At 36.8% G+C, this 19487-nt stretch overlaps 1 protein-coding gene across 1 annotated transcript in view; it reads right to left on the reverse strand.

Moving 5' to 3' along the window:
• Positions 1-19487, reverse strand: part of LOC149080271 (synaptotagmin-5-like) — a 59964-nt gene that overhangs the window by 19740 nt on the left and 20737 nt on the right. Inside the window, exon 3 of the mRNA XM_089239393.1 lies at positions 14661-14890. Within this exon, the coding sequence (XP_089095519.1) occupies positions 14661-14890 (230 nt within the window). The remainder of the gene's footprint in view (positions 1-14660; positions 14891-19487) is intronic.

Here is a 19487-nt window from a genome sequence, read left to right on the forward strand (position 1 = left end):
TTTTAGAAACAGGGTTGAAAAAATTGATTTTTTTAATTTTCAGCTTAAAATATTAAGTTGTGAGAAATAAAACATTATCTAATTTTTGTTATATTAACACACAGTTAAATGTTTAAATATTGTCTGAAAATATGGCTGAACAATATCAAATTATAGCGTGTCTTTTCCAAATATAGAAATAAGACTAACATTAATTCAATATTTTGCCAATATTTAACTCATAAATACTAAAATAAGTACAGGGCATCCATAATTAAAAGACCCTATTTTAAAGTAGCCTACCAGCGAAACCAGTCATCAGAAAAGTGTGAAATTTTGTGGACGACTTCATGAAGTGATGGGAATTTGTTTAAGGGGAAAAAATTAGTTCCACATGTCGCCACCAGAAGGTGTTTCACTTTGAATACCTGTAGAAACATGTAAATTTATGTGATTTCATGCAGCAGCTGTTATAAAACCTAGAAACATTCACTGAGATCTTGTTTCTCAATGTGTTTGCTGCTCACAATGAGGTCTAATGAATGTTAAAACCTTCGGAGTATGATAACGAAACCACAGGATTGTTGATTGTTCGTCCTGGAAGAGGAAGAAAACCCATTTCTATAAACGCAGTACAGTAGGTTTTGCTTCAGGTGGAAGAGGACAGAGCTTCGAATTCTTGTGGTAGTGTCAGGCGTGTAACACAGGCATTGTATAGGCCACGTTCAACTGTTCATAAGATCATGCAGAATATCCTCCGATATTATCCGTAAAACTTTCACTCATGCAGCGGTTGTTTCCACAGGATTATGATGCTCGCCTCCGGTTCTCACTGCAGTTTCTAGCTCGCATTGAAGTCAATTTAGAATGACCTTGGAATATCGTCTGGACAGATGAAGCTCATTTTCACTTGGATGGTGCAGTCAGTACTCACAACTGCTGAATTTGGAAACCAGAAAATCTGCATGCTGTCTTAGAGGTTCCGTTGCATTCACCAAAAGTGATGGTATGGTGTGGATTTACTGCATCATTTATTCTTGGTCCCTACTTTCATGAGGAGTTACATTCTACATTTCCTGTGACATGTTCGATCACCGGGAAGCGATATGCATTGCTGTAACAGAACGAAATTTTTCCAGCTCTGCAAGCATGTCACTGTCTTGCAGACCCAATCTTTATGCAAAGCAAAGCTCCTCCACACATTGCAGTGTACGTTAAGAATTTTCTTAAAATACATTCTACAGAAGAACATGTCATTAGCCAGCACTTTCGTAATCTATGGCCTCCCCGCGTGCGATCCTTGATACATGCAATTTTTTACTTTGGGGGCATTTGAAACATATGGTAAGTCATGACAATCCGAGAACTTTACCTGACCTTAAAGGCAGTATTTCACGCCACGTGCTGAACACTTCTCTGCACACACTTTGGTCAGTTGAGGAACATACCATCTTGGATTTCACATGGTATCTGAAAATGATGGACATCATGTGGAACAGTTTTGTTGCAGTAACAATTGTACAAGTGTTTAACAATTGTTAAAATTGTAAACGTTTGCCAAAATTGTCATTTCTTAATAAAATGCCCTCTGGTGGCAATACATGTAACTAATTTTTCCCCCAAAACAAATTCCCATCACTACATGAAGTCCTAAACAAAATTTCACAATTTTCTGATGACTGGTTTTGCCTGTAGACTACTTTAAAATAGGGTCTTTTAATTATGGATGCCTTGTACATAGTCATACATTAAATAAACATTTATTCATATGCATAGAAGGAAAAATAGTATAAAATTTCCGCTTTATCGAGTCTTTTGAAAAGAAACACGCTTAGCTGCTTTTTCATTCCCCAATCTGTTTCTTAAAGCTGATTGTACCACACAAGCCATATGTAGAAAATACTCTTTCTACTGAAGCTGATGAGGCAACTGTAAAAATTTGTACGAGTGCCTTTCTATATATAATCCTCCATTTTGAAAACAATTCAAATTTATTGCACCTACCAGGTCTGACTCTCCACCTAAGTAGCATCTCTTTTTTTCCACTTTCACCTTTGTACTACAAAGATGTATATTTAAATGTGCTTCAGGAACATTAAAATCCATGATTTGAATCAGTGATTTTTTTGCTTAAATCATGTAGTGTTTAAATCAGATTTTTTAAAAATCACAGTTTAAATAGTCTTTTTTAAAAAACGTGATTAATATAAAAAAAATCATGCAGTTTAAATCAGGTTTTTAAAAAAACGTGATTAATATAAAAAAAAATCATGCAGTTTAAATCAGGTTTTTAAAAAAACGTGATTAATATTAAAAAAATCATGCAGTTTAAATCAGGTTTTTTAAAAAAACATGCTGTTTAAATCATGTTTTTGAAAGAAATCATGCAGTTTAAATCAGATTTTTTTAAAAAAATCATGTGATTTAAATCACTACAACCCTCTCAGAAATTTAGATTTTTTTTTAGTTGGCATCAGGACAGACAGGTCAACAACTTCCTCTAATTGGGTTCTTGAATGCAGAGTGTCTGCATAATAAGTTAGCATTTTTATTTTAATAACTATACAACCCCTTCAGGGCCGTAACTAGGCTGGGCAACTGGGGCAATGCCTTTGGGCCCCGAGCCAAATGGGGGCCCCCAAAATAAAATGTACTTCTTTCGCATATTTTTTTGGAAATTTTGATAGTTTGTTGTGTGAAATAATCTGCAAGGAAGACTTTCATTCACGATTGTGTGTTTAGCTTTTTTCTGTTAAAAAAAAACAACAATTAACACAAAGTCAATTCACACCCCAACAGAGGAAGTTATAGCTTTCGGTTCTTCAGACTTTTTTTTTTGCCTGTTTGGAAACCACCTGGGCATTGCATACTAATCGGTTTTAAACATTCTTTTACACTGGACAGGCCACTGGGGTGGCGTTCAAGACATTGTAGCATAAAGATAGTCATCAATGGCTTACATACTGCCTAACAGATTTCATAACCCGAGGGACACATCAGTCACAACCAGACAGTTTCTACTCAATATCCCTTTTTTTATGCTTTATGCTACATCTTTGAACTTCCGCTTTGAACTTGCTGCATCTTTGAGATTTTATTATAGAGTGGGAATTGAGACTGAAAAATAGGTTCTCTTCACGTGAATGCAGTTTAAGGAGTCACCGCTGCTGTACCTGTTGTGTATGTGTTAGAAAGAAGTAATTTCTGGAGACCTCAGCCTTGGGGGTTGAAGCATACAAAATGATGGAATGGAGCAATTTTTTTCTTTCTTGAAACACAACAGCATATACCATCATTTGGTTAGTCGCCCTCTTTTTTTTTGAGCCAATCAACTTTTTTTTCCCACTTTTATACATTCGCTTTCATTTTCCCAATCGTGATGAACAGAGTCAAAATTAGAAAGCAATATGTATACACCAGTGAAGCTGACAAATCTTTGTTATTTCTACTTGATATTCATGAACAGAACACACAAAAGTGGTGCGCAAAAGTGCAGTGAGAAGAGAAAAAAGATTCTGAAACAATTAGTTCAGTACCCTTAACAGCATGGTTATTTCAGCCAGCAGTCGAAACTACAAAATTCATAGGTAAAAATAACAACAAAAAATCCGGTAAGAAAAAAAATATTTTATATTTTTTCATGGATATTATTTATTATAGTTATAAATCATAATTATAAATTTACAGTGAAACCTCGCTACAACGATACCTGATATAACAATAATCCCTCAACAACAATATTTTTCTTATTCTGCAGAACATCATTATATCAAGATTTCACTGTATTATAGTCATTAAGGCCCTATAAAGTACGCAGAAAAATTTCTCAAAAAAAAAAAAAAAAAATATATATATATATATATATGCAGGATATATTCATGCTGTGTGTGGAATAAAAATGACACATGATAAAATCATGTGTTGAAACTATTTTTACTGGTAAGCTAGCATTCATGAGCTGAACCACTAAAGCAAATAGGCCTACACTGTATAATATAATTGTGTCATTCAAAAAAAACAATAAAAAAAAAATATATTTAAAATGATATAGTGAACTCTTAACTTGGTAAAAATGAATTATTTCATGCTGCAAATTTATTTTATTTTTTTCAAAAACAGACCAAAATTTAAATTTTTGTTTTGTTTCATTCAGCGATGAAAAATTGACTTGAGGGAGATGCTGGTTCATCTTATCAAAACTCATTGACATATTTTAGCGTTTCTCAACCTATGGTCTGCGGACCAGAGGTATTCTGCAATGATGGTGTAGGTGGTCTACAGGCAGACTTGATAAAATCATTCACCCACTGCAATTGATATTAGTAATATGGGTTCAAATAAAATTATACCTTCATACTTAGGTTCACCATACATCATCGAGGAGAATGCAGGGAATTGTCATCTTAAATATGGGTTATCACTAAATTTTGCAAAAAATGCCTTTTTTTTTTTGCTTTAAATGCAATTTGTCAATTATTGCTATAATTGCTGAAGGGTGTGGAAATAAAGGGCTTCTACATATGAACAAAAATTTACAGTATTTCACGAAAAAATATTAAAATGATCTGATGACCATATTTCAATAAGAGAAATACGGCAAACTGGGATCTTAAATAACAATTCATAAAATATGGGACATTGCCAATTTTCATCAAAAAGCATTGCCAAAAGTAGGAAAAATCACCGATCACAATTAAAATTGCTGAAAAATTGTGAAAAAACGTTAAACCTGACAAACATGAGAGATGAATATCATTTTTGCCATAATTATCATAATATATATTATATTATGAAAACGCTGTGTGTGTGTGTGTATTACGACTAGCGATTATTACAAATTCATATAAGTGTTGTTGAAAAAATGGAGCAATTGTATAAAAAAATCAGAATGAAAATTACAGGTATGTCCCATAATACAGGACACAAGCGGGGTCCGTCAAATTGTTTCAGAGACATTTTACTGGTCCTTGTTTCCAGAAAGGTTCAGAAACACTCGTGTATTTCAGCAGTTGAAGTTAAGGGGTGTCATGATCCCTAGCATAAAAAAACCAAGCAAAATATAAAATTCGAAAGACCACTTCAAAAAATTGCTTATAGATAGATATAACTCCTTATAATACAGTTGCTAAAATTTTTACTAAAGCTCCAAATACAGAAATAAGAAACCACCTAAAGAAACACCAATACATGCCAGTGTTTAACCAAGTTTATTTTGTCTCTCTTATGCTTCTATGCTTCAATTCTATGTAAAAAAAAGAGAAAGAAACACCATTGGATAAAAATGACCATACCTTGTAGTTTTGGACAGGACATGTGGGAAAAACTGTCTGAAACTGTCCAAAACCTCCAAGTTTCAAAATGTTATGTGGAAACCTTTGGTTTTTTTCCACGATACTAACATATTTAAAAAAAATACTAGCAGAAAATAAAAATAACTAAATCAAAAATAATTTGATTTAGTTAGTTTTTCAAAAAGGTGTCATTTGGTTTCTTTTCTAAGTTAATTGTTTCACCAAATTTATGGTTTTAAGCTGGAAATCTGATAGTAAATTAATATCACTCATATTACTGTTTAAATAAACACTGTTTTTAATTTTTTAGCTTGTTGAACATGTTATTTCTACTTCACATCTTATTTTTCATGTATGATTATGAAGCAGGTACTGTATTTAGGACAGTGCTTGTCCAAACCCCTGCCGAATCTGTCCAAACATTTATCTTTAAAAAATGTATTGTATTGAAGGTACCAAATATGCATCGTCACAGTCATTGCATTATTGTGAAACTAAACATAAATACTGTATTATGTTTTATTAGATACCCATATAATGATGTGAATATATATCAATGGTGTAGTGTTTATTTAATGCAAATTGTTCTATTTTGACTTTTCAAACTTTTTCTTTAAATTTTCAAGAGAGAGTGAACTTTCTATTTTACATTCTCAATTTTCAAAAACTAATTATATAAATAAAGGAAAATATCAGAAGAAAATGAGGCCACTATGTAGCACTTACACATGACTAACAGAATACAATTTCACAAATCAAGCTATATTTACAATTCTATCACATGGGGGACAGCAATAAGAAAAACACTGGAAGAAGGCTTATCAAAAGACTGTTTTTAACACGTTTTTTTATTTTCGTGTCCCCCAAGTTATGCATCAATTGAAAGAATATTTTCAAATTTTGTTATCTTAGAAATCATCTTGGCACAGATAAGGCAGTTAAATTAGTTATGTGTTATCAAATGTTAAAAGGTGCAGCTGCACTTGATTATTAATGTTCGATTATTATGTAAGTTTAATTTCACACACACACATTCTGAAGTCATATCTTTTACTTTTTTCTAATTTTCATGTGACAAATTTCTATCCCATTCTTGTATCTTTCATGTGTCCATAAATCTAATATTTAACCTCAAGACAGTTCAGTTCTCAATTGTTTGATAACCTGGTATCGGTCATATAACCCTTTGCACATACTGTTTTGAATTTCAAAATTTTATTATATTTAATGTAATTTTAATAATATACAATTTATATAATATAAAGTTTATTATTTGATTATAGAAGTTACCTCTTCATCGAATTGCAAAGTTTTTCACTTATAGTTATAAATATGAGGTTTTGGACAGATTAGGACAGTTGTGGACAGTACGGTAAAAACCATGGTAAATACCGTGGTTTTTACTGTACTGTCCAAAACCTTGCCAACCCTGCTTGTATCATTTATGTATATTTATAATGTTGAATATTGTGTTTTACTAGCATGTGTTTGCCAACGTTGAAATTATTTGTAGTTCGACCCTGGACAGATCACATATAGATCTCTTGTGTCTATTCTGGATATTTGCATTGATTTTCTCCCCCTCTGTGTTTGTTTTTCCCTATTAATGTTTTATTCCCCCCATTTTGTATGTTTGTGTGTCAAAAAATTCTAAAAAAAATATATTTATTTTGGATTCTATGTTTCATATAATAAATCTAGTCCAATCAATTCAAAATTCTGATATTTTGTTTATAACATTATAAATAATAATAATTGTTCCTTTTTCTTTCATACTTGTCTCAATTTTTCTTAACATTTTTGAAAATCAGATTAATTTTGAAATTTTAGGCAGGGATTTTCTACCATCCCTAAGACTGCTCATGAATGGAAGCAAGAAAATTATATTTGAAATTTTTATAATCAGAACTCGCATGTCCTGGGAATTGATTAAATTTTTAACTGGTTAACCAAAAATGTTTAACTGGTATATAAGAAATTTCAATTGATTAATCAACTGATTAATCAAATATTTTCAAATGCAAACCATATCATCTGCGTTCAAGCAGAAATCACCAAGTCCAGTTTTGAGATTTACATCAATTTAAATTTTTGAGTCGTTATGGAAAATAGAAGAAATTATTTTAAAGATTTATAACTCTTACAGTACATTTACTGATGTTTAGATAATTGGCTCATGCTTTGTAACTGTTCATATGATGAAATAATTATTTATTTGAAATTCTAATCCATTGCTGCAGTAGTCTGTCAAAAAAGATTTATAGACTTAGTGACTGTTGCTTGAACAAAGGACGATATACAGTATAACAAGTGTATTAGTAACCATATATGTAATGTTAATTGATGCTATGAAAATATCAGTTATTTACCACGCCCAGGTAAATATGATTTACCACAAGCGATAAAATATCTCATCGCTATAAAAATATATTTTACTCATTTTGCCCACCTATTTGCTAAATGTAAATAAATATAGGAATGGATTAAGAAATTAAGGCTGCCAATGGAAGCAACAATTAAATATGCTGAGTATATTTGTTAAATCTTTGAATTTCTTCACTTGAATATCGTTGTTGCTTTAGAAAATCAATTGTTTTAGGTTAGTCACTGATTTCGAAACTATTGTCAATCTTCATCCTATTACGCAGCAGACTATCCCTAATCTGGCACATATCCGACCAGGGAATGTGCCAGATTACAGAAAACACCTGATTAGTGGAAGTTAATTGAAAAAGCCTATTTTTAAATAATATAAACTTCTGTGCAATGACATGTTTTTTCTCAAATGCTCGAAGAAAACTCGCCTAAAAAAGCCGGATTACTGGACGGCCGGACTAATGCATTTCCAGATTATTGAGTGACTACTGTACTTGTTTTCCTAGAAACTGCTTTCAAATGATACTGGGGGACTGATTCTTCTCAAATATGAAAACAGCTATTTACAGTCATGCCCCCCCATATATTAGATCAGGGCCCCAGATCAGACATTTCATGGGCCCTTCTATACTGAATTCATAGCGTGAAGAAACAAAAAATAATGAGAATTGCCTAGGATCCCAGGGCTGGAGCTCTGTCAGCCCCGCCCTTGTGGGGGCAACATCTACAATGGGGAAAATAAATTTTGGTCTCTTGCTTTCTTAAATTTCCATCAAACTCAATTTGAAACTGAAATCATCACCAATTTTCAATGAATCCACATGCCTAAAAATTTGATCAAAATATTGATTCAAATATATTTAAACATGGTCACTTATCTGAAATTTTACACAGGCTGATTCAAAACTCAGCGTACAAACTTATAGGGGAGATAGAAAGAAAACAAAAACAAAACAGAATCACAGACCGGAAACCCCAACCCGATCAGCTGGAGGATAAATGAAGATGTAGAAATGACAAGCCAATAATGGGTGCAAAAAGTGGAGGAGGTACTGCTGGAATTACTCTGCATTGTTCTTGTGTTTGTTTGGCGTGCAATGTGGTTCCAGCACATTTTTTCCATGTCATACATGATTACTTGAAGAGTACGTTTACGCCTCGATGGATTGGGCATGGTGAACCCGTCCCATGGCTACCACGATCACCCGATTTATCTAGCCTGGATTTATTTTGTGGAGGACCCTGAAAGCCATGGTCTATGAGATGCCCATTCACTCTGACACTGACCTCGTCTCAAGAATTTCAGTCGTAGCTGCAAACGTCTGCAAAATGCCGGGTATTTTTGAAAGGGTTCGACAATCAATGCATCACCATTTTGAAGCATGCATAACTGTGAATGATAAGAACTTTGAGCACTTGTTGTGAAACTTAACGTGTACACGTACTGTCCTCATGCAAAGTATCACTAAATAAAGAGTTTTTCCACCCATTATTGGCTTGTCATTTCTGCATCTTCGTTTATCCTTCAGTCAATCAAGTTGGGGTTTATGGTCATACATTCCTATGTGATTCTGTTTCGTTTTTGTGTTTTCTACCTCTCCTAAAAGTTTGTTCGTTGAGTTTTGAATCACCCTGTATATATAGAAACATAATTTATATATGAGATTTAATTGGTTTTGTCGTATAAATAAAATTAATTTATGAACTTTTTAGTAAAAGTTTCACAAAAATTTTAATCAGATTTATCGAGCCGATAAACGAAACTAAAATTTTTAACTGGGATTAACATTTGATCACAATTAATCAAACCAGCCCCAATATTAATAAATAATGTTTACAAGTAAAATTTCAGCAAACAATATTCAAATAATAATCAGCTCAAACACAAACATGAAGAACAAGAGCAGAGAGAAAAACGGGGGATGAGAAAATGTAAAAAAATCCAGTGTTGTGTAGTTGTTTTTATTTCAACTTTTTTATTTCTTAAGCCAGTTAGTAAGATAGATATTAATTCATTTTTGGTCTGAGGGGTAATTACCCCCCATACCCCTCTCCCCGCTTCCGAGGAACCGTCACTTGGCCTATTCGGATCAAATTTCAGAATACATTTTTCATTTTCCAAAGTGTGTGTATATTCCATACTTTAATCATTGGAAAAATGAGAGGGGGCAACCCCTCCTTTTCTCGAGAATAACCCTTTCAGGGGGCCCCAAGAAAATGTCTGCCCTGGGGCCCCAAGAAAATGTCTGCCCTGGGGCCCCAAGAAGGCACGCTAAGGCCCTGAACCCCTTGCAACATGAATGAAATATTTGAGTACTACACATTAGTTGGATACTTTTTCTAATTAGAAATATGCCTCTAGGATCAATGGTTCACCAGTAAAATACCAAACACCCTGTGCAAATATTGAATAGTAAGGGGATCATACATCTTCATTTTTATTTTATCACCAAACCTACCCAAAAATCCCATCAGGGCATAACACTGATAAAAAAAATCATGTTCTCAAATATATTTGTGATTTTTAAATGATTTTAGAGTGTTGATTCTGAATCTGGCATTGGTTTTGGCAGATTGGCTCTTGTTTTTGAGATTATGTGAAAATCAAATTTCAGTTGTAATACCATAAGCAGCATACAAATCACATTGTTGAGAGTATGCATTATATCAGAAAACTAGAGCCAAACTAGGCAAAACCAATTCTAGATTCGAAATCAGTGCCTCAAAATGACTCTAAAATCACTGAAATATCTTTGCCAATGATTTACTGCATTTATTTATAATGCACAGTTTCAATGTGATTTGTATGCTGCTTATGATATTACCAATGAAATTTAATTTTCACTCTTTCTCAAAAACTGGAGCCAGTCTGGCAAAACCAATGTCAGATTTGGAATCAGTGACCAAAAATCCTTGAAATATCTTGAAGAAAAAAATCAGTGTTGAGCAGTGTAATATATCCGCCGCTGTGGTGGTTGGGTGGTCATAGTGATGGACTCACATCACGGGGATCAGAGTTCGAGCTCCACCGTCACTACAGCCGTGGTCGGCTGAAGTTGGTTTTCTGTGGTTCCCAACTTTGAGGTGCAAATGTGAGCTGATCTCCCGTTAAAAAGTCTCGCTACAGAGAGCAACAAGCCTACAAACAGTACAAATATTCAATCATTACACTTCACTCACTTCACTTCTGAAACATAGATGGCAGCACTGAAAATCAGACACAACACTAGATACACACTCAGACTATTAGGCAGAAATGCCAATGACATGCTATAGCACACCAAATATCCAGAATTTCGGAAGAGGATGCATAAAAATTTGGTCTATGTGTCCCCTGGGACGCATCTTTCCTAGTAGTTTCAAGAAAAAAAATGTAGAAAGAAAAACTCTCTCCAACTTTTTCTACTTTCTACCGTCTGTCGTGATCTTTCGACCTTGAAAAAATAGTTTTACTACTTTGAACTACAAATGAAGCATTTTACTATACTGTATTGTATTGATATACACGGCAGTTGTTGAAGAATAAGATGAAGGATATCTGGTTGCGTCCTTGAATGAGGGGCCATGTACCAAATTTTAAAATTTTGGTTTCTACTCCTCTGTGGTTGCATACTGGAAATTATGGCACTTTCATGGTTATCTACTAGCATTCAAAGACAGCGTCTATGCGGTGTAAACTTACCTTGTGCCTACAAGATTGCAAATGTGCATTTTTTGAAAAATCATAAAGAATTTTTCGGAATGCCCGTTCAAATTGTAAGAAATATTCTGAGATCATTGAGGAAAAAAATTGAATCTGTAAAACTCTACCTTGAATATCCATAGTTTTGTTATCTAGCTGCTATGCTGTAGTCACCATTTCTCATCGCAAAAATCACGGGTGTGTATGCAGAATTGGCTTTTAGAGGGGGCACAAGGATCTAATTCTTCACAGAAAGTTTGGGTTGCTAACACTCAAAAACAATTTTAAATTAACAGATAGTATAAGAATGTAATTTTTCTCTCAATATTTTAATTTTCTACAAAAATATTTTTAACTTTTGATCTTCTTGGGAAGAGAGCATGGGCCCATACCTACCAGATTTTGCCTTTTGTAAAAATTCAGGCCAGGAACCCACAATTGCACAGTGATAATTGGCTAAAAATATGATTTTCTAAGGTTTTCCAACTTTGAGTTGGCTTTTCTTTTGAAAAAAGCTGTAGTTGCCACGATGATTACACAGACCTACAACACAAACATGTATACATTAAATTTCAAATCCACGCATAACCAATTTGGAGGATAGATGCAGGGCCATAACTGTGGGGGGGGGGGCAGGTGGGTTTGGTGCCTTGGGCTCTGGACTAGAGGGGGAGCCGAATTCACCTTTTATAACTGCTTCTTCTACATTACAAGGGGAGCCAAAATGCATGCTTGCCCCATTTGAGAAAGTATCTAGTTGCAGCCCTGGATAGATGGCACCATCTACTGGACATAAAACTTGTTGGGCACACACACAAGCACACTATTAAGTATCACCAATACAAATCTGACATAGTTCCCATATTCAGGTGTGAAAATATGTGGCAATTAAATGGTGGCAGAACAGAGTGGTGAACCATCGGGGAGGGAAAAGAAAATCGTTCCACCAGGAAATCACTTCGCAAGGATTTATATGAATAAAGGAATCAGAAGATAAGTGTCAGAATCTCATTTGCTTTAAATTCAGTCACAAAATATTGTTGAAATAGCTAAGGTTTTTTATAACGAAAGGGAGAATCAATCACAAGGGAATTTATGAATTGATTTATTAATAAATATATATACACTGAAGAGCCAAAAAAACTGGTACACCTACCTAATATCGTGTAGGGCCCCCGCGAGCACGCAGAAGTGCCGCAACACGACGTGGCATGGACTCGACTAATGTCTGAAGTAGTGCTGGAGGTAATTGACACCATGAATCCTGCAGGGCTGTCCATAAATCCGTAGGAGTAAGAGGGGGTGGAGAACTCTTCTGAACAGCACGTTGCAAGGCATCCCAGATATGTTCAATAATGTTCATGTCTGGGGATTTTGGTGGCCAGCGGAAGTATCTAAAGTCAGAAGAGTGTTCCTGGAGCCACTTTGTAGCAATTCTGAACGTGTGGGGTGTCGCATTGTCCTGCTGAAATTGTCCAAGTCCGTCGGAATACAAAATGGACATGAATTGGTGCAGGTGATCAGACAGGATGCTTACGTACCTGTGACCTGTCAGAGTCGTATCAGAGGTCCCATATCACGACAACTGCACACGCCCCATACCATCACAGAGCCTCCACCAGCTTGAACAGTCCCCTGTTGACATATAGGATTCATGGATTCATGAGGTTGTCTCCATACCCGTACACGTCCATCAGCTCAAAGCAATTGGAACCGAGACTCGTCAGACCAGGCAACATGTTTCCAGTCCTCAACAGTCCAATGTCCGTGTTGTCGGGCCCAGGCGAGGCATAAAGCTTTGTGTCGTGCAGTCATCAAGGGTACACGAGTGGGCCTTCGGCTCCGAAAGCCCATATCGATGATGTTTCGTTGAATGGTTCGCACGCTGACACTTGTTGATGGCCCAGCATTGAAATCTGCAGCAATTTGCGGAAGGGTTGCACGTCTGTCACGTTTAATGATTCTCGTCAGTCCTCGTTGGTCCCGTTCTTGCGTGATCTTCTTCCGGCCGCAGCGATGTCGTAGATTTAATTTTTTACCGGATTCCCGATATTCACGGTACACTCGTGAAATGGTCGTACGTGAAAATCCAAATTTCATCGCTACCTCGGAGATGCTATGTCCCATCTCTCGTGCGCCGACTATAACACCACGTTCAAACTCACTTAAATCTCGATAACCTGCCATTGTAGCAGCAGTAACCGATCTAACAATTATGCCAGACACTTGTTGTGTTATATAGGCGTTGCCGACTGCAGCACCGTACTCTGATTGGTTCCATATCTCTTTTTATGCATACGCATGCCTGTACCAGTTTTTTTTGGCTCTTCAGTTTACATGTATGTGCTTGACTTTTAATTATGGTGGATCCCACTTTTAACATTTTTCAAAAAACCATCATAAAAACATTGTAAGCGAGAAAACGCTTTAAATCTTAATGAGGGGGAATCTTAATGAGAATTACTTAGAGTTGGGACCACTACAATGTCATACTAAAATGTTCTAAATGGGAACATTGTAAGTGGGATCGGCTGTATATTTGTTTTAGATTTATTCTATTTGTTGAATTCTCAGTGTTAATAGGCTTCTTTGCAAGCATTTTTAATAGAGTAGGCAATGAAAGTAAAAGAACCTAGTTATAAGCTGGTAAATTAATATTTTTTTTCAATGAACCTTTGGATACAACATGCTTTTAGAAATGAATTATATATTTGATTCGCAGAGATACCTCCTCCTCCTGCCCAGAACATGGCCCGCCGCTCTGTCTCAATGGAGAGGTATGAGCAGGTGATTTAAGACCCGGGCCATGCTGGAAAAAATTCAGAGATACCAGTGAATGATGGGGGGACTATAATTTGTTTAGAGAAGGATCCACTGTCACTCAAAAAAACCCCAGATTTTGCCAACAACCTGGGTCTCGACCCTGGTAAATTAGAGTACAGCAGCATCTCTGTTAGGTACACACACTTACACTTCCAGTACAACTCAGTAGGTAGTAAATTGCCCATGGAAATAGACCTGAGTTGTGCTTAGTTTGAAAGGATCCAAAATTTTGGATGTGCAAATGCAAATATCTTTTGCAAATTTTTATTGCAAGCATTTTCAAAGAAAAGTGTTTATTGATGGGTTTCTGATAGCTGACATAGCTACACCATCTGTAAATGATTTTATAAATATGTAAATTACATAAAGACATTTTTTTAAAAAGATATATTAACACATATGTGTAGAAGTATTAGGAAATTTGGGGAGTGCATCTCTTGCTGCTATATTGAAATGAAATATGAATTAATCACACACAAAGGGAGTCAATATGTACTGATTGTACTTACATAATTTGAAACTGAAGCATTTCCTTGACTGCTGGATGACATGCTGCTGTAAGTTGAGTCCTCTCTTTTTCTTGAATTTTTCGTGACATGATCAAAATTTTCTGTCATTGTGCTATCCATCATCTGTGGTTGTGAGAAACAATCCACAGTATACTGTGGTGTGCCATTCAGTTTGATAAATGTGCCTTCACTTAAGCCATCTAAATCCCCATACTTCATTTTACGACGCTCTGAAAAATCAATAAACATATTAAAATTTTTTTTTTCTGCATTCATACTAATGAGATGGGTTGACATCTATGTTAGAAAAACAGGCGGAGATAAACTTGAAAGTCTGGGGGGGGGGGCATGATGATGTCAATTCATATATATATATATATATATACATATACATTAGATTAGTCGACTCCAACTTTGACACTGGGAGGGGAAAATGCTACTCATGATCCCATATTTCCGCTCATGGAAAAAACTGAAAACTACATTCACATCAGTGTCATAACTAATTTATGTTGAGGGGATATAAAACATCACCACAAGAAATGGGGGGGGGGGTCGCATTGTATATTCATGAATAATTTGAGAACTAAGCCCCTCTCAAAATTAACTGGAGGGGGAGACCCCCAGCTTCTGGAGTCCTTGTTATCAATGATGGTATACAGGAAAATAGTGGTTTTCAAACGATGTTCTTCTCATCCCAGGGTGCAATGCAAAATCAGCCAGAAGTACCACAAGATATTTTGGGGCTGACTTATATTGAACACTAGCAGAAACACCTGAGTCTACTGGGTTTGCTCCATATAATGGGACCATTAAAGTGAAAAACCATTGTAAAGAGATAAACACATCTGAAATGCATTGTTTGGGAACCACGGCATCCAAAGTAAACATTTCGAAAGTCATTGTTGCTTGACAGTTTTTTGACCATTTTGGGCATTTTCCCAACTCTGAAGAACTTTTAGGCCAAACACATACTGGGGATGTGAGCAGAGAAGTACGAAATAGCGGCGAAAACAAATGCACTGTTTTGTTCTGCGCCTCACATACTCGGGCAGCGAGACGAGGAGGAGAAAGAGGCAGCTCAAGAGATACGCGACTCTTTCAAGCCGGTTTGTTTTCATCGCGAGGTAAAATCAGACGCTATTTGGGGATTGGTCAGTTTTCTCCCCTTTTTTTTTGCTCCTCACTCTCTTGGAAAAAAAAGAGAACTTCTGAGGGGGGATCATCATCATCATCACCCATTTGGTTTGGAGGGGGTGTTTCGGATGTTTTTCCACTTTTGGCGCTCTCTCTTCTTTCGATTCCCATTGTGCTTAACCCAATCTATCCTAATTTAAAAGTTTGACGATTGTTGTGGTAGCATTTTACGGATTAATTACCCCGTCATTTTTTTAGACGTGAATATTTTTCAAAATCTTACTGGGACTACGAAATAGATATTTCGCAAATTTCCGCCCATCCCATTGCGCTTTTTGCATGGAAAACTACACTATGTGCAAGAGAACTTCCTTCTGACGAACGAACAGTTCTGCAACTAGGAAGGGGGCAGGGGGGGGGGGTATGGTTTCCCGGGCGTAGTATCAGAAGGGGCGCAAATTCCATCCCTTAAATTTCATCTTTTCAATTGTCCCTGAATAGTTTTTAATAACAAACGTACTGCCATGGGACATAGGCACCAGAACATGGCGGGGGGGGGGGCTATTTCAACCCCCCAATAAATTTTTGTGTTAGGGGGCTGAGAACCCCCTTCCCCAATTAATGAATAAATAATGCGGGGCACTGCACCCTTCTACATACGGGCTCGAGGCTCACCACGGAACGACTGGCAACTTCCAGCCCTCTCAATGTTTTTCATGCCCACGCCTTTGTCCTGGGCTGCAAAATGTAAAGGGTGGCAAATTTTTGTCGGAAACTGGAAAACCACTAAAAGATCATAAGTTATATACCACTATAAATCATTATGCAGTCGCTGGGGTGGAAAAATAATTTCTTCCCCCACAAAGACATCAAAAATCTTTTACAAAGAAAACTATCTATGTACTGTCTATACCAGCAGTTCTCAACCAGTGCTCCACGTGCACTGGTTGAGGGGGCTCCGCGTTCACTCGATGAAAGTAAAATGAACCAGTAAATTTTATGACCAAATGAAAAAAAAAAAAAAACGTAGCGTACAGGGCTCCGTCGTAGAAATTATATACTAAAAAGGGTTCCGTGACTCAGAAAAAAGGTTGAGAATTGCTGGTCGACACTAATTTTCTACTCAATACTGAACATGTTCTTAGAATTTCAACAAAAAAATTTGTAGAGATTTTTCCAGGAACGTCATTTCAACATTTTCCAGGGTAGGGGGAAGGCAAAGAAAGAAAACACACATGAACTCAATGTATGTATATCTACTCTATAATATAAAACACAAACTCGAAAAGTGCCTGTTTCTAAGCAACCGAAATTAGTGACGATTTTATGTTACGGAAGTGGGTGACGTTTTTTGAGTGGCGGAAATCTGTTACGTTTTTCTGTTACAGAAATCGGTTACGATTTTGGGTCAAGTATTCATTTAACTCGAGCATATTCGGGACCCATTTGACCCATCGGGACCAAGTTACGTGCATTTACGGAGAGGCTGCCACATCCTACAGCAGGGCGCCTAGACTGGAATAGATGGCGAGCCCCCAAACCAGCTTTTCAGGGGCCCTCTATGGTTAATTTATAGTGTGAAAAATCAAAAAGTGATAAGAATCGTTCCGGCCCCTGTCAGCCTTGCCCTTGTGGGGGGCATGTCGAGAGGTATAATATACATATAACACCAGTGCTCCCAACACACAGGGTCGGGGTACCCGTGGGATTGCACGTATACCTTAATGGAGAAGTTAAAAGGTTTGATTTCCAGGGCCCTTGATGGATCTCGTTGTTTTCTTGCTGCTTTAACATTGAAAAGTTTGCGATAGGGGAAGCCCAAGATATATCCAGTCTGGGGACCCCATAAAATTTGCGAATTCGGTCACGGGTAACTGAGAAGGGGGGGGGGGGGCTGGAATTTATTCGTTGGTAAAATGAATACAAATGAACATTTGCCGTAGCACTCACAGGGGGGATGTATGACAAGCTCCGAGTCAGAGGACCGTTTCATTTTGGGGGCTTGGATGAATCTCATTTTTTTCTGTTATTTAACATTTTAGAATTTGCAACAGCGAAAGCCCGAGATAAAGCCAATCTGGGGGCCCCACTAAAAGTATGCGAACTGGTGTCCCAGGTAATTGGTTGGGGGCCTTGGACTTTATTCGTTGGTAAAATGAATACAAATGAAAATTTTTCATGGCACTTGCAGCGGGGAATGACCAACAAGCTTCCAAGTCGGGGCCCCATGTTTACAGGTTTCATTTTGGGGGCCCTGGATGAATCTCATTCTTTTCTGTCATTTAACATTGTGAAATTTGCAATACATCGATAGCCCGAGATAAATCCTGTCTGGGCCCCGCTAAAATTCAGCGAATTGGAGTCTGGGGACCCCATGGGCAAGTTTTCTTGGGGTACTTGATGAATCACATTTGTTTTATGTTGTTTTATTATTGTAAAATTCGCTTCTTCAGTAAGCTGGTGCTTTCACATGTCCCTTTCCATAACGCTGATGAAGTGGGACGAAATAAACAAGACATGTTGTGATGAGAAGGGGGGGGGGGGTTGGCCGCCAAAGGCTGCAGGGGCGCAGAGCCCCTAGTATATATATATTTTTGTATATATATATAGTTGTATGTATATATACCATTTTTATTGTATTTTCAAAAGCTCCCCTCCCTCGAATGGCGGCCCTGGATTTGTCAATACGTTGATGGATTAGCAGGGGTTCTCAAACTGTGCGCGCCAACCTTCGCCAGGGGTGCAGCTTCGCAGTGGTCCTGACAAAGGTTTTTCAAAGAAATGCTTTGCTTACAACTGCTCTTCACATAGGCGTACGGCAGAATTTTCTCGGGGAGGGGGGTTCAAATTTGTTTTTCCTTCTGGGGGTTTTACGTTTTTTCCGGCAAAATAACACTATAATCTTGGCTTAGGGGGGGGGGGGGGGTTAGAACCCCAAATCCCCCCTTTGCGTAGGCCAATGGCTCTTCATAAGGGAAATGGGTGGCGCGAGTGGAAAATGTTTGAGATCCCGTTTTTTAGGAAAACGAATAAACACTGTGATGATTGCTCATCGCTTACTAACATTGTCGAAACATGGTTTCTGTTTTTTCTCTTTTATTTTATTGTACTGAATATCTATTATTTCCGTGGATTTGAATTGGAATGTCGTGTGTTATGAAAGAGGCACAAGATTTTTTTCTGATGCAAATAATGAACATCTCACACACAATACATATTTCTGTATTTCTTAAAAAATCGAAACCAGTGGATTGTAGCATCTGTGCGTTCATTGAAATTGGTTATGCACAGAATATGCCGGTTATAAACAGTGCCGTCATAAGGCATGGGCCCACCAGGGCAAAGACCGTGGGACCTCAAGATAAAAAAGGCTTCACAAAAGTGAGATGTGGTTGAGATTTTCGGGAATTTGCCTGGTAGGGCCTCAGAAAAATCATTTGGCCCTTGGGCCCATGATGCTTTTAAGATGGCCCTGCATATAGGAGGAATCTGTAATTCTGGGATTTCATAAATAATGGATCCACACTGATAATTTGTGCTTAACCACCACATATACATTTATCGCTAATAACAATCATTTTCATAATGATACGCTGGCCATAAAAAAGTTACGGTTTCATCATCGAGGTGTATGGATAACTTCTCACTTCATATCAATAATGGTGATATTTTCTTTTGAAAGTATCGAAA

Source organism: Pholcus phalangioides, unplaced genomic scaffold (assembly GCF_987345545.1).
Source record: "Pholcus phalangioides strain wild (caught in Gottingen) unplaced genomic scaffold, Ppha-v1.0 ptg000011l_1, whole genome shotgun sequence".
NCBI classification, from domain to species: domain Eukaryota; kingdom Metazoa; phylum Arthropoda; class Arachnida; order Araneae; family Pholcidae; genus Pholcus; species Pholcus phalangioides.